Raw genomic sequence first — 23,830 nt, 5'->3', positions numbered from 1 at the left:
TTTTCAAACCCCCAGTAGGTACTTTGTATAATATTAGCATTATTATTATTATGGTCATATTTTGTTCGATACCACTCGGTCACAACGTTGCCGTGAGTGAGCACGAGTGGTGGTCGAAAAAGATTTTGCCATATGTCATGGTTTAAGACGTACTGGTGTTGTTCGAGTCCATCGCCGTGACCGCAGATCGATGTACAAAAAGGGATGAAATTACGGCATTCAACAAGTGATGGTGGTGAAGATTTTGGACAAGCACCAGTTAGGCCTTCAATTAATAGGTACCTTGATGGCACTCTGATACCTATTTACTATTAATAATATCGACTCAACTATCTGCCGAAAAACGTTGGCGTCCGTAGAGGGTGGAACTGTGAAAGGGAAAAAGGTCTTTAGTGGTGAACTACAAGAACAAACACTCCGCGACCTACTGCCGCACGCAAAACGAATCGGACAACCGCGACAGCGACGACGGGCGGACTGACTGATTGACCGATGGACGGGCAGAGGGATCGGTCGCACGAAGAGTCGACACACTGTGATCGACGAGGGCGGCCGGCGGACTGGCGGACAACCGATGGGGACCGCCCACCGACCGGAGTGGACTATTGTAAGAAAGTGAGCTATATAGCGGCGACGGCAACGCCACCGGTGGGGTAACTCATAACGACGTAATTCTATTATATAGGGTAACCAGTAACCATGGTCGTCAGTGATAAGCGAATCAAATCGAAAGGACTGGCGATTGGTTACAGCAGTTATTCAACGGAGGAGGAAGTCACCGTCAATATTATGTCTTTTACAACCGTGGTTACTACGAAGAAGAATATCAATCCGCCGTAGTATACGCCTGACTACACTTATACCACAGACCATGTATTATATTATATGTCTATTAAGCCGGCGAAGGAATTTGTATGGTCTCTTATTAAATTTTTTCTATGTGCCTCAATGCCTCCTCATAGACTTCTGCAATAAATAGAAAATTTGATGCACGATGCGCCCGACCACCAAAGTCTCACTATAATAAATGATAATTCTCTTAACGCGGCAACACTGTTAGCGTTAGGTTATCCTTGTTTTGTTTTTTACAACATTTTTTGAGGTTGGTTTTTAATGCTAAAGAATTTTGTTTGTTAATTTAAATTTTTTTTTACAATTTTCAAAATAAGTAAATTCATCGTTATTCAAAGTCTCGCTCCGACTTGAACGTTTTTTTACTTTTTGGTCAATTAGAGTATCCACTTTCCCAAACCGGCCGTATTTTTTATATGTACAACACTTAAGATTTTCACCCGGATCAAGTGTTTCTGATAAATGTAAGACTGTATAATGTTAGGTACATAATAATCTCATCAGATCTTCAGGACATCAAGTATATTTCTGTACAATTGTATGTTCCAAATTATTTCGTCTATATCGTTAGAATTGTATGTAATTTACTAAATGATTTTTGATCCCCATTAGCTGTAATAATGACATCGTCAGAAGATGTGCTCCTTCAAGTGGGGCCAGTACGGCATAAGAAGGGCGATGGGACATTGTATGTGATGAGCCAACATGTTGCATTTATCCTGAATTCGAGTGATACTGTTGCTATTAGCCATCATTATAGAGATATTAAAATGCAAAAAATATCTTCAGAGTTCAAAAACAAAGTGCAATTACAGTTGGTGTTTCACGACGAAACAATTTCACTATTTCAATTTACTAACTCTGAGAGGTACAATTTTAAAATAATAAGATTAACTAATTTTTAGAAAATAAAATAAAATATCAAAAAAATATTATACCTAATATGCTTAAGTTCAAAAAAAATTTCAATTTAATACATATCTAACCTGGTTTTAATTAATTATAATGATTAATTAAGGTTTGTAGTAAATTTAATTATAAATTTTGTTTATTAGGAGTGAGGCAATGCGAGATAGAAATCGAGTTAAAGACTTAATACAACAATTACTGCCAAAATATCAAAAACAAGCTAACAAAGAATTTGGTGAAAAAAGCCGTATTCTTGGTGAAAATCGTATGCTCTTTCAATTATATCAAGACCTAGTCATTACCCATGTCATAACGTCTGAAGAATTTTGGTCTCAACATGTCCCTTACCATTTAGCTACTCAATCCAAAGTAATAACTCAAAAAACCGGTGTACCTAATAACTTTCTTACCAACGTTACAGTCAAAAGTGATGGTACGAAAAAATTCAACTTATCTAATGATACCATACAATGTATCTTTAAAACATATCCAGCAGTTCGGCAAAAACATATAGAATATGTACCACATCAACTAACAGAATCAGAATTTTGGCAAAAGTTCCTAGAGTCACATTATTTTCATAAAGACCGTATTACTACAGGAAGTACAAAAGATTTATTTAATGACTGTGCTAAATTAGACGATAATTTATTCAAAAACGAAATTAAAGATTTATCTAAAAATAATACAGATTGTTACGTTGGGTCAATCGAAGATGATGGATCTGATGATAATATAAATTCTATATCTGAAGAAAAATCTTCCATGGCAAATATTGTACATGAAAATATAATTAAACGGTTTAATCAACATTCAATGATGGTTCTTAAAACCTGTGAAAAATCTAATTTAAATTTTATACCTAATGGAAATGATTTAAAAGCGCCTCCTAATTCATCTCATATAAATGGTACACCGGATACAGCTTTGAAGAGGTTAAGAATCCAAGAGAAAAATGACTATGAAGATCTAAATCCAGAAGTAGAACCATTGGATATTAATCAAAAAAAATTAAAATTATCTAGAGTTGAAAGTTATGTTAATTGTTTAACCAGAGAACATAAGCAGGATAATACTGCATCCAAACTTTCTAAAGCAAGGGAAGTGCAGAAGAGTATTATTTATGATGTTTATGAATGGAGCAAGACGACTTCAAATCAAGTTATTGAACCTAGTGCAGCTGTTAATACTCTTGGTTTACTTACACCAGGCGGAAGTTTAATGAAAGGAATCAGTGATGAATCTGCTTCATTAGCACAGTTGGTACCAGTTACAGTTGAAAAAGATTTGCGACAGTTGTATGTTTCTTTAGGCGAACTATTAAGACATTTTTGGTCCTGTTTTCCAGTAACGACTCCTGCGTTAGAAGAAAAGTTAATGAAAACTCATGATTCCTTACAAAAATTTCAAAATGCCAAAATCAAGCCTTTTGAAGACCAAATAATTATCAACCACGGTCAATTAAATCAGCTCACAAATCATTTAAATTTGATGTTACATACTGCCTACAATAAATTTTCTGTTTGGCATTCTAGACGAAAAATACCCAATATTCTTTGACGAGTTGTTCATCATGTGTTTTTTTACTTCATATTAAATGTGCAATGACAATATTGTTGGAACGTTATAATATAAAAAAACATTAAATATTTTTGGTAAAATGTTTTAAAATATAAAGAGACAAAAAAATCTATGATGCCCGTGCACTGATGGAAAATGTATGATCAATAGTCAATAAAAATTCATTTGTCTAGATGTTTCTAGACATTTCTAAGATATTTAAGACACCTTTGATATTAATATTCTGTGCTTGATACCCTAGTATTTAGGGGTGAAGGGATAGAAAACAAGGGTTATTTTAATAAATATTAACTTATGTTTTTATCAAATTAAATGAAAACAAAAATATAATTTATTATTAAGATTGTCAAACACTGTTGAATGTGTGAAAAATAAACATAACATAATTGACAGTAGCTTAATTAAATTCTTAAGAGATGTGCTGATAATAAGTATTTATTGTTCAATTTCCTATTGTCTAATTTAAAAATCTTTAATTATTATATAATTGTATCTATTGTTAACCAAAACATTTCAATGTGAAGTTGTTTTTCATTCATGCAAAATACATGTATTATTTTTGTTCATATTTTTTAAATAAGTAAAAAATAATATTCATTATTACATTCTGATACCAATATTTATTCTATCCTTGAATCATAGACCAGGTGAATTTTTTTCATGAACCACTCATGAAAAATTCACATTTAAATACTTGAGATTATAATATTTCTTTTACATAATTTAAAAAAATATATTTTTAGTGCCTACTAAATTCAAGGACTGTTAATAATAGTGAAAAAAAAATTTATCCTGCAGTCATTAGAAGATTGACAGGGCAATTCATGTCTTATGATATAGTTCCTATATATTGGATTAGGTACGTTTGATAAAAGGGTCTAGGAATTAGGATCATGGATACTATTAATAAAAGTAATTTATTTTAAATGAGATTGGAGAAAGGATTTCAGAGTCTAGAGAAATCAAAAAAACCTAATATTAAGTTATGTACAAATTTCAAAGACTATATACGACTATCTTAATATGTTTTGTACAATATGGCCATAACCCCCCCCCCCCCGCCCATCACTGACGCTTTTTACGACTGTCATAAGGTGGTGTTAACTTTGGGCAGTCATTCAATTATCATATAAAATCCAATTCTTCACTAAATGGCAGGACAAAATCAACGTTTTTATAGTAAGTAGGTACCTATGATTTTACATTACAATTTACAATCAGATAAAAATCGTTCTTATTTGAAATGAAAAAACTCCTAAATAACTCAATACTTCTCAACTTTAAGAATATAAAACGATTTTTATAAGTCCATGGATACACCAAGTGTCACCAACTGAATACAATTCGTATATAGCCATATTGGTAACAAAACACCTATCTACTTAATATTATGTCGATATTCTTTCCACTGCACTATAAATTATAATAGGTTCCTATATACAATGTACATCAAATCTATATGGCTAAATATTACGTTATTACTATAATATTAGTATTACGAATAAAAGTGTACGTTTACAGCGTGGAGCCGGCCGACGTATTTCGAACTAAATTGGTAGATTTCACGAGGCGACAGTGCGACACTCGCAAGTCACAACTTTTGAACGCAGACACGATCGACCAGCTGGTGTCGCCGTAACGGAATTGGCTGGGTCGTGGATCGTCCAGCCGATACGGTCAGCGAACTAGCGGAGACTGGCAATATTATTTGAAGTACTTGTTGACTATTAAACCACAGAATATTCTGTGATTGAACCGTCCGCAGCTTACCTTACTTATAGCCGCTATATAAACATTTCTTATAAGTGAAACCTATTATGTTGTAGAAGTTGTTGTCATCGCGTCGAAGGAAAATTTAGCATAGACATTGTTGAATAATCATTTATAATTATGATGCAGGATGGAACTTGGGAGTAGGTACCATTTCAGTGAATGTATACTTATATTTTAACTTTATGTCAACATGTTAATTAAGGACGTCAAAATTGAATGTAGTAAACTGTAAAGGCTTAAAAAAATTGCATAAATTATTTTTACCCACCTATTTTTTTGTTCTATTAGGAACTAAACAACTAACAAGGAACTCGTTTTTTTTTTTTCCAAAGGAACGAACTCGATTTTTTTCAAATAATGAGGAACAGACGAATCCCTTTCTATAAGGAACGTGCCAAACACTGGGACAGGCAGATTTTATGTTCATGATTGGAAAGGGATGGGTGCCGGGTGTAAAGCGAGTAACCGTTTAGCAAAATACAAAATAATTATTTATACACTTTCTGCTTAACTTTATATGATAATTCGGTAACTTTTATATATTTATTCGGTTAAAAATTTAAAAAAGTATCTACGTACTTGGTAGTTAAGTATGAGTAGGATGACAATAATAAAACAATGTAATAATAGTATCAATTAACAAATAGTAATAGTAGGTAGTAACCAAGAGGTGCTAAATAATTCATAAACATTAATGTAAAATAGTAAATTAAGGCCATATAAACATTGTCTGAATATATATATATATATATTACACGACATGGAAAAAAATCAACATGGCCGTTATACAGTCCGCTAATGACAGCTTTGGAAAAAAAATGAGGTGTAAGTATAATTATTGTTTATTACTTTACTGTTGCATGCACAGCTAAAACTGATTTAACTCAATTCGAATCAGTTAACTCCTGAAGTTAAATACACGTAAACGGCTGTTAATTCAGTTTACCTACCTAAAACAGTTAAACGGTTTAGTTAATAATTCACATTTGAAAGACATTGAAAATAACTCCGGGGGTATAAAATGCACGTAAGCGATTCGCACTACAACAACCGAATGAGATTACTAAATCGAATTAGGGAACGTCTGCTTAAAGCTTAAATTATGCATGTAAACGTTGCAACGTAAACTGGTTTGGTGGAAGTGTATTTACTTATGTGGTTTTAGACGTCCATGCAAACCTACACTTGTACCGTAATTCGAATAAATTAAATACAAAACAAGTTAATTCTAATTAAAGGATGTTAAGGATGTATATAATATATAAACAAAGTATACATGCATCCTTTAGAATTTTTTTCTCCAACAGTCCAACACAATAAATTAGATTGTTTTCTTAATGTCCATGTTTCTGCTCCATATATAATTATAAAGCGTTTCTGTAGAAACATTTGGTTCTCGATAAAATTCTTGCTACTAGGTTCTTCCTATTAAATTTCATTTTTATCGGCTATTCTTCATTCGCGGTTATAAATAATCCATCGTGAGGATCACAGTATTTTGTTCAAAATATCAGCTCGCCGAGTTGATGACATGCTATAACTACGCATTGCCACTACCGCCTCTCTCTGATCAATCAGTTACTGCCCCCCCCCCCAACCATTAAATCTTTCCCTTGATGTTGTCCACAACTTTCTTACCACCTTTCAAAACCTGCAAGCTGCCCTCAAAAACCTCCCAGGATTCTCTTAGTCTCATCGACCCTCATTAGCAATTTCTCGGCCAGTTACAGCGTCTCCTTGATCCGTAGAGTACCTATCCTATTCGGGCAATCACTGCAGGCAGTAGAAACTCTGTAACTTTCGACGCGAAAACGGCAACCTATGCTCGTCGAATTAAAAACTTCAAAAGAACAACAAAACGTTCGAACGTTTAACAGCATATGGACAAATTGCAATGCGAAGACCAAAAATATAGAGAGGTGACTAATCAATGGTAAATAAGTGATGTTCTTTCTGAAATTGATGATCGAATCGTTCAGCTTACTTCACGTACTTCGGCTTCTTGGTGTTGTCTTAATTTACAATTTGTTTGTATAATATATAAGGGGACAAAAAATTGCAGAGGTGGTGGCCAGTGCCATTCAACGAGAAGCCCATAGAGCTTCTCCGGCTCTCCCCCAGCACTCACATAATCAGGTTTAAGCAGAATGGAACTTTATACTAGCTGATTTTGCAAATGTAATGTGCTGTTTATAGGCACGTTTTTAGGAAATTTTTGATTAGGGAAGACGACGGTCTGCCGCGATATGTTGCTGTACTTAGCAGTTAGCACATATCAACTTAACACAGAAAAAGATAGAATAAGGTAACCGGCTACTAAAAATACTGGGCCGTGAAGACGATGACAATCGATCTGTAGAAAACACCTGTCTTAAATCAGGGGACAGGGATCTCCAACCTACGGCTAAGCTAATTTATTGATGTTTTGAGAATATTTTCAAATACAACACATTAACTACTAAAAATAATTATTATAAATCTTTAGTTTCATTTCCTATCTATCAGTTCAAAAAATCTGGGCTGTAATGCCAAAGTGTATAACAAATTGGGCCGCCGTAAAAAAAGATTGAAGACCCCAGTCTTATACAAAGTTTTGATAGAAAGAAATGTAACGGTAATGTTAATATTTCAAAGTATCTTTTTAATTTATTGAATATTTTTTAATGAAAAAGCTTTAGGGTATACTCAATTGTGGGCTGAAAATGTATCATAATACAGATACCGTAATGGTATCTAGGAATGTAGATACCGTCCATTAAAGTAAAATAGATGAATCAAAAATCTACCATTTCTTTCAGTTGTATGAAAGTACTTTATAAAGTTAAGCAAAAACAACATTAGAATTACAAATGGTATGTTGGTGTGTACATTTGTCTGGAGTAAAATCAGCTATATTTATATAGTTTCATCAACATTAAAATACAAAGTTAAAAATCTCAAGAATTGTTCATAAATTAAAAATTAAAATACAAATAAAAACCACTTTTAGTTAATTTTTAACAACAATTTTATTATCAATTTTTGTAGTCTGGGTAGTATCAGGTAACACTTCAGAACTAATAAGTAACATTTTAACTAACCCATCAATAGCTAATAATCTTTTAGTTAGTAATATTTCATTTTCAACAACAGTATGTAATTTTGTTAGCAGTGCACGAACTTCAAGAGTGCAAGTGTCAAATGAATCCCAATAACAATCTGTAACATAACAATAATAATTTACATGAATACATTTTTAAAATTGTTTATAAAGTTAAATAAATATAGTAGGAAAAGAGTGAGCAAGTACAGGCTTTGCTTTACATTAGGTGTAGTGAGGGTCATTATAATGAATGTGTTAAATTTAAATTCCATGATATAAAACCACTGTATACGAAAAACGATCCTGAGCAGACTTAAAAAAATATTTATTTTAAGGTTTTCACTATTCTAACCTAACCACTGATGATTTTTTTTTTAATTATGCTTTGGCAACTGAGGCCATTAGCTGTAGGTTGTGGTACTGTAAGGTTTTTGGGACTGTAGGTTGTGGTAGGGCTGGCGGTATTTTCGGTAAACCGATAAATACCGGTATCCGGTAATTACCAAAAAATAACTTTTAACCGGTAATACCGTAAATATCGGTAGTAACAAATACCGGATACCGGTATCAAAATTTTGAATACCCCCAGCCCTAGGTTGTGGTACTGTAGGGTTATTGAACATGTGTGTGTTTGTTTTGGCAGAATTTCTAGTGGGCACCCGTAGGTTTCTGCCATGCCCGGTTGGGGGATGGCGGCCTCTCTCTCCAGACACCGTGACTGCTCGGAGAGAAGTGCCGCCCGTGACCGAGGTTTGAACCGGTGACGGTGCACGTTGCAACCGACGCATTATTCACTCGGCCACTCCGTCCCCCTGATTTTTATTAATGTGTCTTTCTAATTATGTCTAATCATATATTTGATATGTATATAGTATATATATATTAACAAAACATAAATAATACACTCACCAATAACTGTTGAAGCAACGTGTGTCAATGTTTTAGATAACTTTCTAACTCCAATATACCGAACAATAAAATTCAATAAAAATGCTAATTGTTTTGAATTTCTACCAGATATTGCTTGCACTAATCCATTTCTCCTAAACATTTAATAAAAATATAATAATTATTAATTCATACTCACAACATAATTAATTTAAAAAGTGAATTGTTCAATATAAAATATAAATTCAAGAAGAGCTTTTCAAAATAAACAATGTATACAATTAACAAATACTAATACTTCATATAAACAGTGAATAAACTATAAATTATAAATTTAAATATTTACCTGCATAATTCATCAAATACATAAACTGTTATATGGGGTTTCTTGAATGCAACCGCATGAACCAAGACTAAATCTAATGCTTGGCTATAATTAAATTTCCTTAGAGCAGTATCAAACTTGCTCATCTGATCAGGTTGCATTATTGGGACACTCATATCAATACCATCAGATTGGACAATTGCTGCAGCTCTAGCTTGCCTCTTTTTACTTTCATTGTTTTGTTTCACTGATGTGTCACGTTTTGTTATGTTCACAATTCCATCCACAGTTCCGGCTACAATTGTTTTGTCATCTCTCTAAAATATATACACAAAATTAGAATAACATTTTTTCAACTAATTATTAAATTGATTTTCATAGACACATGAAAGATATCAGTTTTATTATTTACGAAAAGGAAATGTTGAGCCGGGCAAATATATGAGGAATTGTACACATATAGAAATATGATTGAATCAATTAATAATTATAACACATACCTAATAGATTTAATAGAAATATTGTTTCGTTTTTGATCAAAGATCTACATTAATTAAGAATTCAACTTACCTAAAAGACAGAAATTCAATATCAATAAATATGAATCAATTTAACTAAACTTATATTTACTATCAAAAAACAAACATTTCTAACAGCCAATTTAGGAATCTGAATGGTTAGATTTATAAAAATATAATGATAAAATAAAATAATAATTTAGTATTGTCAAACTGCATGATTGATTTTAGTGACAATGGGAACATTTTGATACGAAAATCAATTATCAGTAATTGTCAAAATGTTGTCATTGCCGGTAGCAACTATAAGTGTCTCACTCTTGTCTTACCATGCTCATCTTAGCATTCTGCTAGAAAAGCTAAATGTCAAAGTTGAATCACTGGAAAAGTTATGCAGATTGCATTTTCTTTTTTGGAACTGGAAATCGGATAAAAGTTTACATTTCACAATAAATTGATCAACTTTTTTATGGAACTTCTATGTTTAGGAAAAAACCTTCTACTAATTAAATAGTACTTGAGAAATTATAAAAATTTGTCTATTCAATAAAAAAAAATTGAGGATCCCTGAGTCAGATAAATTTCATTAGTTGCAAAAAAAATTACTTTTAGACTCAACCTTGGATAAAGTGTAGTAGAAAAGTCAAATTTAATTCATATTCTATTTTGAAAGATAAGATACTAACACTTATATCAATACTAAGTACTGGACTTGGATACGTAATATCATGTGACAGTTGGAATGTTGATACATTGTAAATCTTAACATGTTTGTCCAGTGAGGCAGTTACGATGGCTGTACCTTGCTTAGCCAAGCATAATGCAGTTACAGTCTTATGGTTTTGAGTGAGTTTAGCCAACAATTTACCAGCTAAAACATCCCATATACGAACCTCAGTACCACCTAAAACACAATTGATAGTAAATGTTAAAATAAATAAAACTTTATTTACAACTTCCAATTTATAACTAATTTTAAAGGTAAATAAAAAAAATGTATATTACCAGCAGATATAAGTAAACTGCCAGAAGGTAAAAATATTAAGCTTTCTACAGGTGACTCGTGGTCAACTGACATAGTTACTGATTTAGTTCTTGAATCGAACATATTTATTTGTTTGTCATAGCCACCAGAAACAACTACATTTTCAGAAACTGGAGAAACACAGCCTGCTCTGATATAGTCCTAAAGAAAAATACAATTACATTTTAGTAACAATATTATGACAAACCTTTTACATTGATCTTATATAGAAATTATTTAAAATTTTATTTTTATTATAGTAAATTGTTTACTGCATCAAATATAATTTTTATTTATTTATTTTTAGTTAACTTGATATCCCATGTCTATTAAAATGTCCATGATTTAATTATACAATAATTCACCTACATTGATGCACTTAATCTTGTTTTAATATTACAACAAAAGTTCAAAAGGGAATAAAACTCTTAAGATAAATCAATAATGACGGTAACAAGGAATTTAATTATGAATATACTACTCTGTAATTAGTGAAGATTAAATTCAGTGGTTTGCTATTTGCTTCTGTACAGTAGGTTTATTAAACCTTAGTATAATTCTGATGTATGCGTAGCATAGTTTTTAGACAAATGATTCTAAAGTATTTGGTTATAGTGACTACCGACATAGTGCATAACACCCAGCGTGTTCGATATCTCCGACAATTAAAATCAAAAACAACTCTCTACTTGTTATTTAAAACCACATTGGGTAGGTTTTGAGGTAAGGTCAAGTTACTCTGAAACTTACTCATAGTGGTTTTATATAGCAAATTGAGAGATATTTTTGTACCAATTGTCCGAGTAACCACATTGGGTCTATATATATAGGTACTATGGTTGGTAGTCATATTAACCCAAAAGTACCACATAAACTTAATTTTTTTAATTCTAAATATTAAAAAACAAATGAAATGATTACCTTATGATATCCTTCATAATGTCCACTTATTTGTTGACTACTTATATCCCATAAAGAAACAGTTTTGTCATCTGAAAAGCTTGCAATGTGATGTCCATCTCTTGTGAAATATGTACGGTGAACAGCACTAAACCAACAAAATCAAACTTTAAAAATTAAGAAGAAAATGTTAGAATGATAAAATATACTAACGCTTTATGCCCTCTAAACTGTCTTAACATAGACTTTGTATTAACTTCAAATAATCTCACAACAGATTCCTCGCCACCAGCACATAATAACTGACCATCTGAACGAAATGTTGCACCATAAGCAGCTTCTTTAAATTTATTGAGATTTTTAGTTACTACTTTTGTAACGGGATTATATACTTGGACCTAAAAATAAACGATGATACTTAAATATTAACTTAGATAACTTATTGAAAGAAGTACTGACCCGAGCAGAACATGAAATTGCAAAATGATAGGGTGCACGGCGTGAAAAATGTACATAGTCAATGGGACCAAATTCTTTGACCAATACAGGACTCTAAACAAAATTAAAATCAATAAAACACAAGAACACGTTCAAATATTTAATAGATAAGTACTTACAGTAAGTTTTTTCCAATAAGAGTCTTCGACAGTATACAACTCACTAGGACGAGCAAACGGTTTAACAAATGATTTTTTAAATGAAGACATTATTTTTCAATAGTATATACCTACTTTCATGCTATTAAACTATTTATATAATTATTATATTTTGAGCATGGCTAAATAATAGCACAGAACAATAGTAAATAATAAGACAACGTACACTAAAATTTTGAAAATTCAATTTAAGGCACCTATTGCATATTTACTATCAAAATTAAATTAATGTCAGTATGAATTATAACCTTAAAATATATCTCATTGTAATGTCAGTGTAGCCAATAAATGTTGTAATTACATGTTTTTTTGTAGGCATGATTATTGTCCTGTGGGCTGTGATAGAAAGAAAGAAAGAAGAAAATTATTTTCTGATATGAAATGTGACTGAACATTTATTATTAATTTATTCAGTCATGTGAAATGACCAATAATAGTATAATATATATTATGATGTGCAAAAATGAAAATCCTTCAATTGTGTTGATATTTTTTAGATACGACGTTAAATATATAGTTTTGTATTCTGTATTCGCCGTATTCCTGTATAGGTACAAATTGGTGTCTCTTAAATACATCGCGGTATATTTGGGTGTCATAGGCGGATAATAAAATTGGTCACATCCGTAGGGAGGCTTAAAATGTTTACCTTACACATTTTCAGAAACATGGATGAGCTGCAAACTAAGGCTTTCATGCAAAGTTATAGTTGACGGCTGTATAGAAACCTTATCATTTAGTCAAAAAATATATCACTTTCCTTGTACCCATCTACCTAATTATTATTTTATTTAATCTCTTATTGTAAAATTTAAGTGCAAGTATAGTTTGTACTTTTCAGAAGTGTAGATTTAAATTCATTAATGCTAAAAAAGTTGTTAAAGAACGAAAAACAATAAGTCACATAAGTCTTATGAAAACTAGGATGAATAAAAATAAGATGACTATTTGAAACCAAATTAATTTAGGTTTATAATATAATAGCACAGATCATAGTATAGTCTAGATATCTGTGTATACCAGTGGCTTCCAACATTTTTCATTCTACACTCCCCTTGTAAATTTACTAAAATCTCATTCCCGCCTCCCTTAAATTAGAGTTTAGGAGAATTTTTTTTGTGTGCCGTACAAATAAAACATACAAATTAACTGTATATTGTATAATATACAACGAGTTACTTTTATTATTTTCATCATTTTAAAAATGTATTGTAAATCAACTTACTAAGTAATAATATTAAATATAGGAAAAAAATATTGAATATAAAAACAAAAATATTAACATTTTTTTTTTATAAGAAATATACCATCTGTACCCAGAGACACAATAAGAATATGGGCTAATTTACAAAGACGTGAATGAGTTGTTGGAAGAAGCCACCCAGTAGTGACACTTCCTATTGACTTATTTTTTTTTTTTTTTAGTTAAGGAGATCTCTGCACCATTTTCTTTTTAGTCGTCGATGAGAATTACCAGGAATTTCGTTTGACGCTAATGCACGGATTAATGGATTTGTGTGGGATATGAGACGATCATGAAGACGCTTATAGAAGTGTTTTGCTTCTTCTTAGACAGTTTTTAGACGGAGATCATTGAGGAAGGTGAGATTTGATATGTAAGGGGGAGAGTTTGTAATTTTTCTAAGTGTAATATTTTGAAAAGTTTGAATTTTTTTAAGATTTGAGATTTTGGCATAGCCCTAAAGTTGTATGCCGTAGGTCCATATAGGTTTGAGAAGGGATTTGTACAATAGTAAAAAATATTAACATAAAGTATAAATAATATCTCGGTCCTAAATACCTAATATATAATTGTTATTTGTTATCGATGCTCGATAATTTGAAAACAAATACCTATGGTGTTTTCAATTTTACACATTGTAAAATAACATAATTATTTTCGTAAATCCATCATCACTATATCCCCCCCACCCCCCAGCAGACTATAAATTTCTCTCAACACTGTTGGGAACCGCTAGTGTATACTATTTAGAAATCTGTGTATTGTCTATGGCCATATCACAAAATGGCCTTATTATCACATCCATAATATTCTGTGGGTATTATTATTCTGTGTTATTACTTATTATGAATAATAATGTGAATATTGATGAACTGTATGTATTATATAATATGTTCATAAGTATTATATGCTAAGTATTATAATATAGTGTATTTCAAAATGTATTAATATACTATGATAATATTTTAATATTTTTGTGTAGAAGAAATTTAACTTTTAACTTTTAAGCAGTTTATTTCTGTTTGGTGATTTGAGTTAACAAGTATTACTTAGCAGTTATAATAATTGAAAATAGATTTTTAGATTTAAACTCTAGTGTTCTGGTATCCATTAGTAAATCTTTAAATTGATTATTATTTATTAAGAATATTATTATTTCAGTCATAGAATAGGTACTTTAAAAATTGATTATTACAATGATTAATCATTATTGATCAACAAAGTTTTTTGGGAAAATTATTAAGCTGTTAAATAGATTTGTAATGGCTGAGAAAGCAGCTCATCATACAACAACTATTATAAATCGTCCATCAATTTTTGAAGTAATCGCTCAAGAAAATCTATCTTCAACAATTTATCCAGCATTAAAAAAAATTGTTCATGTGAGTTCTATTGATATCTGAAATAATTGTATAATCATATTTTATTTTAATATTTATATAGTATATTACTAATAAAAATCCTGGGCAATTAGAATGGCTAAACAAATATTTCGATGAAGTTTTCCTAGCACTAAATACTTTATGTCAGTATCAATATTTGAAGAAATATGGTAAGAAAATCCTATGTATCTGGTAATCTATATTTTAAGGTAACATAATATTATTATTCTTTGGTTATAGATCAAAATACTGTTTCTTTGTGTTTTAGGAGGAACATTCTCTGAAAACTTTTATGATTTAACCAGAGTTTCTAGTATAACCAATTCTAAACCTGACAATAATCAGTTGTATTTGGGCTTAGCTTTAGTGGCTTGTGTACCTTATCTACGAAACAAATGTGATATTTATATTGATAAATTACAAATGAAGTATAAACTGCAACTGAAGCATGTAATCAAATATTATATATTTGTAAAACTAATTTAATTGAATTATTAATCTTGTCTAACTGCCACATAAAAACTGGTCATCTTATTGTGATTCTAAATTTGAATAGAATATAGATTGTTATTTTAATCATGTAAATATTTAAAATAAATATAAATAATGTAAATATTAGATAACATAACATGTTTAATGTATCCTGTTAAAATGTAATATATATTTTAACTTTTTAATTCCACATTACTAACAAAGTTTCATAATTCTAATAATAATATTTTTAATATTTATTACAATTCTGGAAATGTTAAGAGGACGCTACACAGACATTTGTTGTCTCCATCTTACAAATGCTAACAAACCAAATGTACACTCAGCTGATCACATTTAGCTTTGTTTTTTTTTAAAATTATAGTAAATTGACCTCTTATGAAACTTGATCGTAAGAACATTATCTGTGTTAACATGAAGGTTTTTTTACTATAATTAAGTTTTTAAGTGAGTTATGGGAATTTTTAAATTATGCTATATTACAGACCCAAATCTCTAAAAAATTGAACTATTGTAAAAAACCCACATGCAAATACAGACATAATGTTTTTACCATCAAGTTTCATAAGGGGATTCACTCTTAATTTTTAAGCTTTCAAAGCTAATAACGGAGGCATCAAAAGCATGTTGTGTCCTCTTAATGCTTTAATAAAATTGAAACCATTACAAAAATTAATTTAATATATTTTAAAAGTATGTGATAGTTTATTGAATAATTTTTACTGTACACTAATTTATTTATTTTTATTTTTAGAAAGTATTCATAACATTAAATAAAATTGTTCATACATGTTGGGAAGCATTACGTTTAACATACTATATAAAATATATCAATGGGTCCAGTCAATCACATTCTCCTTTATTAACTATGGCAGGATTGGCATTAACTTATAAGAATATTGAATCTTCAAATAATGAATCGTTTGCTCAATTAAGGTAAATTAAATGAGTATTAAATATTTTGATAGGTACGACAAATAAAAATTAGTTTCTATACTTAGTCTCATATAAGAAGTATAACTTTAAGCCACTACTGATTTTTGTTTAGGTCTGTCAGACCCAACCTCTCAATTAAATGATTTTTGTTATCAGATTTTGTTTCTTATGATTATGTACAGTCTGAAGAATTGCTTTTCCATTATTATTTTGACCAATGTTCACTTAAAAAATGAATTCATTAACTTTTACATGCATTCCTTAAAAAAGAAACTCGTTCACATTCAATGAAAAAATAAAAAATGAATGCGTTTCTAGGTTGCTTATTTAATTTTTTTAAAACAAGAATTATAATAAGAAAATATTTAGATGTATATATAAGTTGTAAATCCTTAAGATAGTAATTGTTGAGCTAAAATGGTTTTATACCAGCAGCTAATAAAAAAAAAAAAATAAGAAAATATTATTCTATAATATAATTAATCAATATATTTGAAACAAATATTTATTAAATGGCATTTTAATCGAGTGTCTTTAAAATTGTTCAACTTCATTAAAATATAAACTTTGTTCACTTTCAATTTTAAAAAAACAATTGATGTTCGCCAATCGTTCATCAAATATGAACATGCTTTCATGAACAAAATTTTTTCTAAAATACTGATTTTAACCTTAGCAAAAAACAAGTTAGGTGGTTGTTTAGTTGTTTAAGAAAGTTACACACTCAATAATGTAATACTTAGCACTCTTTAACCACAAGCAACATATTACTTCCCAAATATATGAGAGAGGGTATATTAACATCTTACAATTATTTTTATTTACTTATATTTTGTATATTTTATATATTATTTTTATTTTTTTATATTTCGTATATTATATATATTTCAATAATAATTTTACCATTTTTCAGTATCAAAGAATCTATTAAAAATTATGTATTGTATGGATTATCTCATTCCTTGGAGTTAGGTGCATTTTTTATGCAGTTTTTGAATTGGTGGCACTCTGAAAATTTACAATCAAAATTTATTGCCTACCCAATACCTAATCCTCCAAAGGTATTTTTTACAATGATCTAATGTATTGCTGTACTCATGATATAAATAACACGGTAGTATGGAATAATTGTAAAAGTCCAGTTCTGGTTTTGGTTCAAGTTATACTTTATTACGTTTCTTACCTACCCATATTATCGATACAATTATATTGACTTGCGGCATGCATGTAACCTACTAAAACTCAAACAATTTGATCGTCATAACTTATAAGATTATCTTACCACATTATTATGTTATTCATATCATGGATGTACATCATAGACTTTTTAAAATCTATACTTGATGTTGAATTAGTAAAAATAATATTATATCAAAAATTACAGAAAAATGATACATATATTTCCGTCAAAACCACTAATAAGTGTCCTATATGTGAAAATGAAAGAAAAATGCCGACCGCACTTACTGTATCAGGGTATGCTATTGTAGTTTTATTTATTTAAATATATTTTAATAAAGTATAATAGAAAAAATGATAGGTTCTATAATTTAGCTGGGATTCTCTAACATTTTTTTGATGTACCACTCATGTTTATTATGAATTGATCACGTACCACTTATGGCTAAAAATAAAACTTTTCAAAATAATTTCAATACACATTAGGCTCTGATCGGAGCAATGTATTTATTTTACAATGGTATTTTTTTTTTTTTGGTGTCATCACTCATTATCTTTTAGTACAGTAAAAATGCTTATTTTCTACTACACCAGCTTTTCTGGTAGGAGAGTGAATCTAGTTGGTACTTTGGAGGGTCAAAAGTAAAACAAATTCAACAAAATGAACAGTTTTTTTTATGTTTAAGATTTGAAATTTTAATATAATGTAAGGAAATTATTCCACTATTAATAAATTAAAAAGTTATGTGGGGAGTTAAATTAATTTTTTGTGAGTGTTAGAAGTTAAAATGTTTACAACAGCGGTTCCCAACCCATGGGCCGCTAGCAGCTTGGTACTGGGCCGTGAACCATATAATATTATTATATTATTTTAACTACCGTATATGCTCACGTATATAAGTAGGCCTCAGAGATTTTTTTTACTAAATTGGTGGTGTGCACAACTAAAAAGGCTGGGAACTGCTGGTTTACAACATGGGATATTCCACTGGTAATTTAACAATTTTCTTATTTTGTTGTTATTTAAATACAAATAACTGTAAATAGATACTTGAAATTTGACATTTTTACCAAATGATTATGTTAGCATTTACTATACATCATATTTTAAATATGTTGACTCTTTTTGAGCTATTTGCGTAACAAATTTTTCATTTTTATTTTTTTCTGTAAATATCAATAAAATATTTGTCGCTTGATCAAAAAGCTTGAATGATTTAATAGAAGTAGCAGTTCAAATTTGGACAAAAATAGATGTTTGAACAAAGAATAACAATTTTAGATATTTTACTGTGGTTCAAAAGTATTATTTGTGACTAATGACAGAATATCTTATTTTCTTTAACAATAATTATTGATTTCATTGTATTGAATTGAAAGTATCACGTTTATTAAATTGACCTACATGACACATAACGTGCATCAGATTGATATTGCCCACCTTTTAATCAATAATAATTTAGGCACATTTACAGTATATTTAGTAGCTGTTAACCACATAAGACATAATATAAAGTAATATTAGATTAGTAATAAATATTAATTTATTGAATTTTTGTACTACCAACACATGTTGTGTCACTGCTGCTCAATAGTTTAAATTGGTATTTATAATTATTGTTAATATTTATTTGTACACTAAAAAAATCTAATTGACTGAACTATTTTTCAATTATTTTGAATGTTGCTTCATGATTTTTGTCTTACTTTTAACATTTTTGTGCTTAGGTTTGTATACTGTTACAAGTGCTTACACAAACATCTTGTGGGAGTAAATTCTACATGTCCAGTCACTAAATTACCAGCATCAATGCAGGATATGATAAGAATTTACACTGATAATTAAACATTGCATTAAAACTCTATGCAAATGGTAATTGGTTTATTATTGAATATCTTATTTGAAATTTGTTTTGTTTGTCAAATAAATATACATATTAATATTTTGATGTTTTTAACTGCAATATAGAGTAGGCGTCAAACTATTTTATGTATTTTCATACCAAATTATTCAAACCTAAACCAACCTAAACTTAGTGTTGGATGGTACATAATGTAAGTGACATATTGCTGTACTAGTAATTTCATTATATTATATTCAAATTTAAATTTACTTTTAAAAAGTAATTTCTAGTGTGTCTTGGTCTTTCTAGGTTTCTAATGTGTTATTTTTTCACCTTATTAAAGTAAGTTATGAATGTATGACAAAACCATGGGACTAGGATGTTTAAGAAAAATTTATAATCGATTAATCAATTAGTTATATTAAGAATAATATTATTTAAGATCCTAATAATTATACTTATACATTTTGTTCACACATAATATTAAGTCATTAACAATGTACCTACATCACAATATAGTACATATACTACTGTACTGGCTTCACCACCATCCACTGTGGAGCTCTTATACTGAATTAATCTCTCTACACCAGCGGTCGCCAACCGGTGGTCCGCAGAAAAATAGCTAAAAATCATCTAGAATTAAGTAAAGCTCTACTACTTGTAGTGACTACATTGGAGCCAAAAATAGCACAAAATAAATAAAAATAAAACATTTTTTTATTATTTTAGGTATGTATTTATTTTATATTAATTTGTTGTAGAATTTATTAGTAGTGGAACGGTATTTATGTAAAAAGCTATGCGTGTTCCGTAGAATTTAGAATATAGTTTAAGTGGTCTACAAGGTCCAAAAGGTTGGTGATCGCTGCTCTACTCCGCAAATTAATTTATACATAAACTGTGGAAGCTGGATTTGAATAATCCCTTAAAAACATCTCAACCTTGTTTTCAACCTCTAACAATCAGTCCCTAACCTACTACCATATCCCTAGATCTATAAACTCATAATAGATCTATTACCACACCACTCATTCAAATTGGAACTTAATAATAGCTTGTATTGTTCCCTATTCAACTGTGGTGGGGCACAGTTTTAATATTCGTTTCTCAATTGTCCATCACTATCCAGCCATAAATTTCAATTAAAGACCATTTTTTCCACTTTTGGTGTCAATTTCTCTCTTATTAATGCTCTTTCAGCCAGTAAAATAATTATAATAACTAAACATATCCTTAACTTAATACTACAGACAGGTCTAAAAATATAGTGTGAGCTTTACCTGCTTTTTTCTTTGCACTTTGTCAATTTTTACAGTTATTGTGATATAATAATTTTATGTTAGAATCTTAATATAATAAATAAATTAAAATAATTATAACACGAATGCCATTTAAATAAAAATATTTAATGTTATGAGTAACATAATTTTAATACTTTTCAAAAGTAATTTACCCAACACTGCCTAAACTAAGCTTAGATACATTTCAATGCTAACATTAAATGTAATACACTATAATGAAGCTTATTTTTTAATGAAAAATAAAAACTTTTATTGTATTAATAATGTATCTTATCACTTTTATTAACAAATACATGATTTTCATTTGTCATTCTAAATAATTAGATTTATAAATATTACTTTAATAATACATCCACGTATAGATAATATTTTATTATTCAGATGTTGACATTTTATCCACATAATTAGTTGTTTTTCAAAAGGAACTTTTTAACATGTTCAATCTGAAAATTAGTAAAGAATAGTTAATATATCACTTAGCATTTTTATAATATACTAAAAATAAACCGTCAAAAATGTTTGATTTTTTCTTAGACACGAAAGAGTAATCATAGATTGGAAAATCTTACTGGGATCAACATTTTGGTATCTTTGTTATTATAACATTTCAATAAAATGTATATACATATCATTTAAAAAATTTAAACAAATTTAGGCCCAAAATAATATTATACTATTAGTATATTATATTGTTAAATAAATACCAATCATTAACATTAAAACCAGGCACTTCTTCTCCTTCACTGTCTCCTGACATTTCATCAGCATTTGGCGCAAGATAGATATCAGAAATCTCACGACCGGCACTTAGTGAGGTGAATAAAGGTACAAGTTCTCCTTCGCCACTACTAACAGCTAAATCATCCAATTTTTTGTTCAGTTGAGAAATTTCAGTTTGTAATTTTTCTTTGCGTAGTTTATTCCATTCGACACGATATTCCCTTAATAATATCAAAACTATTATTTTAATGTTTTAATTAAATCAAATTAAATATTACCTTTGAAATTCCTCAGCTGCTCCATCAACCATTTTCAAAAATTCATCAAAATTATGGCCTGTAAATGAAGATACTGGAACACATTTAAGTTCATTATAAAATTCATCTAAAGTTAATGCCATAGTACGAGTCAAATTTGACATATATGATGATTCATTTTCCACAGCATCACAAAATGCTTCAAAATCTTGCATCCATTCAATTGCATAAGTTGGGTCTACAATATCACTCTAAATATACAAATAAGTCCAAGAATTAATATATTATTTTATTTTTGGTTATTCATATCACAATTTATTACTAAAATGTTGATAGTAATATTTTAAACTAGATCTCCATTATTTATTTATAAGAATGAGATAACTTCAACTAATGTACAAAAAAGTTATAAATTATAATTAGAGGTAAGTCAAAATGTTTGAAGTATACAAATTTAAACCAAACTTAAGGTGTTCGGCTTAAAAACCTAGTTTTATAAAAATTAAACTGAATTTTCAAAAAAAAAAAGTTTTATATTTCAGTTTGCCACGTAACTTAAAAGCTTGATTTGTTCTTTATTAAATGAAAGGTTTAGAACACAGGGTTCAGTTTGATATTGAATGAAATATTCGGTTTGAATTCTCTATATTTTTCGATTCGTCCTTTGGTTAAAAAGCTTGATTCGATACCAAATTTTTGAGTTTGATGTACCTCGAATTATAATGTATAACTTCAGTGGAGATTTGAATATTATTGTTTTAATGCTTTCTGTACCCTATAGGTATAGTAAAAAAATATAATAAAACAAAAAAAAGAATATAGTCATTATTGCTACATTTTACATTCTATCATTAAGATGATATTTTTTAAACATTTTTAAAGTAGTCTAAGAAATAGATTATAGCGTCTCAGCATACTCCATGTACTATAGGGAAGTAATTTTTACATTAAATAAAAAACAAAAAGAAATAATAAAGTATTTTTAAACAAACCTTGTTTAAAACTACAATAAATGGAAGTTTAGTTTTGTATAATACAGAACACGCATATAACATGTTTGACATAAATGTTATTGGACTAGTACTTCTTTCTAGATCCATAACATAAACTACAACTGTTGGGAATGTTGATGCAAGACTTTCAGTAAGTATTTGACCTGATGCTGACCATGTGAAAACTTCAATTTGTCCAGGTGTGTCTATAACAGCTATATCATGACTGTTTTCAACATTTACTTTTACTAGAAGGTCCATTAACTGATGAAATTTTGTGGTATATAAATTTAAAGAGGTTACAATCGCGCCATTGGGACCCAAACCATAATTCTTCATCACTTGTTTGTATTTCACAGAATCTCTAATATCTACCAAGAAAAAAACATACTAAGTACGTACATCACATTATTTTTTAATAGAATAAAATTGCATAAAGGATAATACCTATATTTGGTGTGTATGGCATATTTTTACAAGCTGGGTCGAGATTTATCAAATATGGGGCCCTTTTGTATTGCCGAAGGTAAGAATTGAGTTTTGAAACAAATGTGGTTTTTCCTGAGCCAGCCATACCCAACACTATGAGACAGACGGGAGAATTTGAAGCCTCATATTCAGTCTTATCTTCAATGCCATCGCTACAGGATGGGGTTCCATCGTCGCAATCCATATTTAAAATTATATACTATTAAACTTTCGTTTAATCCGAAAATTAAATTAGAATAATAACAGCCTATAACGCACACATTAATGCTTAAATGATTTTATATAGTGAACGCACGTCGCACGTCTCTGACTGCGGGACTTCAAACGTTCATACGGTATTACAACTGTTCGCAGACTCAAGTCCCAGTGTACGACACTACGACTATCAACTATCAACAGTAAACAAGTTATCATGCATTATTATCTTTTATCATTATTTTAACGACAAATGTTAAATTGACAAAATTCCGCAAAATCTGTGCTA

General features: G+C 29.6%; 5 protein-coding genes across 15 annotated transcripts in view; 2 read left to right on the top strand and 3 right to left on the bottom strand.

Moving 5' to 3' along the window:
• LOC111038248 (small G protein signaling modulator 2-like) overlaps positions 1-577 on the bottom strand; it is a 32,854-nt gene extending 32,277 nt beyond the window's left edge. For 4 of the 6 annotated variants that reach the window (XM_022321280.1, XM_022321283.1, XM_022321284.1 and 1 more), the window contains exon 1: positions 154-576. In XM_022321280.1, the coding sequence (XP_022176972.1) occupies positions 154-172 (19 nt within the window). In that variant the 5' untranslated portion in view covers positions 173-576. Of the gene's footprint in view, positions 1-153 lie in introns of all 6 variants that reach the window. The other 2 variants (XM_022321281.1, XM_022321282.1) reach the window with 1 other exon arrangement.
• Positions 578-757: 180 nt separating this feature from the next.
• LOC111038249 (general transcription factor IIH subunit 1) lies at positions 758-3,450 on the top strand. Its single transcript, XM_022321286.1, has 3 exons — positions 758-1,390; positions 1,465-1,720; positions 1,908-3,450. The coding sequence occupies exons 2-3, from the start codon at positions 1,473-1,475 to the stop codon at positions 3,319-3,321; spliced, it is 1,662 nt and encodes a 553-aa protein (XP_022176978.1). The 5' UTR covers positions 758-1,390; positions 1,465-1,472; the 3' UTR covers positions 3,322-3,450.
• Positions 3,451-7,964: 4,514 nt separating this feature from the next.
• Positions 7,965-12,559, bottom strand: LOC111038256 (U3 small nucleolar RNA-associated protein 15 homolog). Its single transcript, XM_022321296.1, has 9 exons — positions 12,470-12,559; positions 12,312-12,404; positions 12,066-12,250; positions 11,874-12,000; positions 10,934-11,114; positions 10,615-10,832; positions 9,432-9,727; positions 9,107-9,240; positions 7,965-8,313 (listed from the first exon to the last, which is right to left on the bottom strand). The coding sequence occupies exons 1-9, from the start codon at positions 12,557-12,559 to the stop codon at positions 8,105-8,107; spliced, it is 1,533 nt and encodes a 510-aa protein (XP_022176988.1). The 3' UTR covers positions 7,965-8,104.
• A 1,287-nt stretch (positions 12,560-13,846) lies between these two features.
• Positions 13,847-20,874, top strand: LOC111038244 (peroxisome assembly protein 12). 5 transcript variants are annotated; one of them, XR_002604959.1, is made up of 9 exons: positions 14,695-15,133; positions 15,195-15,303; positions 15,402-15,583; positions 16,380-16,561; positions 17,475-17,622; positions 17,946-18,037; positions 19,469-19,613; positions 19,710-19,795; positions 19,894-20,874. XR_002604959.1 is itself a non-coding variant. In XM_022321274.1 (8 exons), exons 2-8 carry the CDS (start codon positions 15,014-15,016, stop codon positions 19,584-19,586), a joined length of 951 nt encoding a protein of 316 aa, XP_022176966.1. In that variant the 5' UTR covers positions 13,847-14,110; positions 14,996-15,013; the 3' UTR covers positions 19,587-19,683. The 5 variants fall into 5 exon arrangements, 4 of the variants coding, with proteins under 4 accessions (XP_022176966.1, XP_022176963.1, XP_022176965.1 ...); XM_022321274.1 differs by lacking the exons at positions 19,710-19,795; positions 19,894-20,874 and adding an exon at positions 13,847-14,110 and having other exon boundaries at positions 14,996-15,133; positions 19,469-19,683; XM_022321271.1 differs by having other exon boundaries at positions 19,710-20,874.
• A 261-nt stretch (positions 20,875-21,135) lies between these two features.
• LOC111038243 (GPN-loop GTPase 1) lies at positions 21,136-23,737 on the bottom strand. 2 transcript variants are annotated; one of them, XM_022321270.1, is made up of 5 exons: positions 23,305-23,737; positions 22,858-23,228; positions 21,887-22,116; positions 21,593-21,829; positions 21,136-21,331 (listed from the first exon to the last, which is right to left on the bottom strand). In XM_022321270.1, coding segments are annotated over exons 1-5 (1,065 nt in total). In that variant the 5' UTR covers positions 23,531-23,737; the 3' UTR covers positions 21,136-21,330. The 2 variants fall into 2 exon arrangements, with proteins under 2 accessions (XP_022176962.1, XP_022176961.1); XM_022321269.1 differs by having other exon boundaries at positions 21,136-21,327; positions 23,305-23,736.
• Positions 23,738-23,830: the final 93 nt, after the last annotated feature.

The sequence above is a fragment of the Myzus persicae genome, unplaced genomic scaffold (genome assembly GCF_001856785.1).
Source record: "Myzus persicae strain clone G006 unplaced genomic scaffold, MPER_G0061.0, whole genome shotgun sequence".
Classification (NCBI taxonomy): Eukaryota; Metazoa; Arthropoda; class Insecta; order Hemiptera; family Aphididae; genus Myzus; species Myzus persicae.
This window is presented reverse-complemented; position numbering and strand designations above follow the sequence as displayed.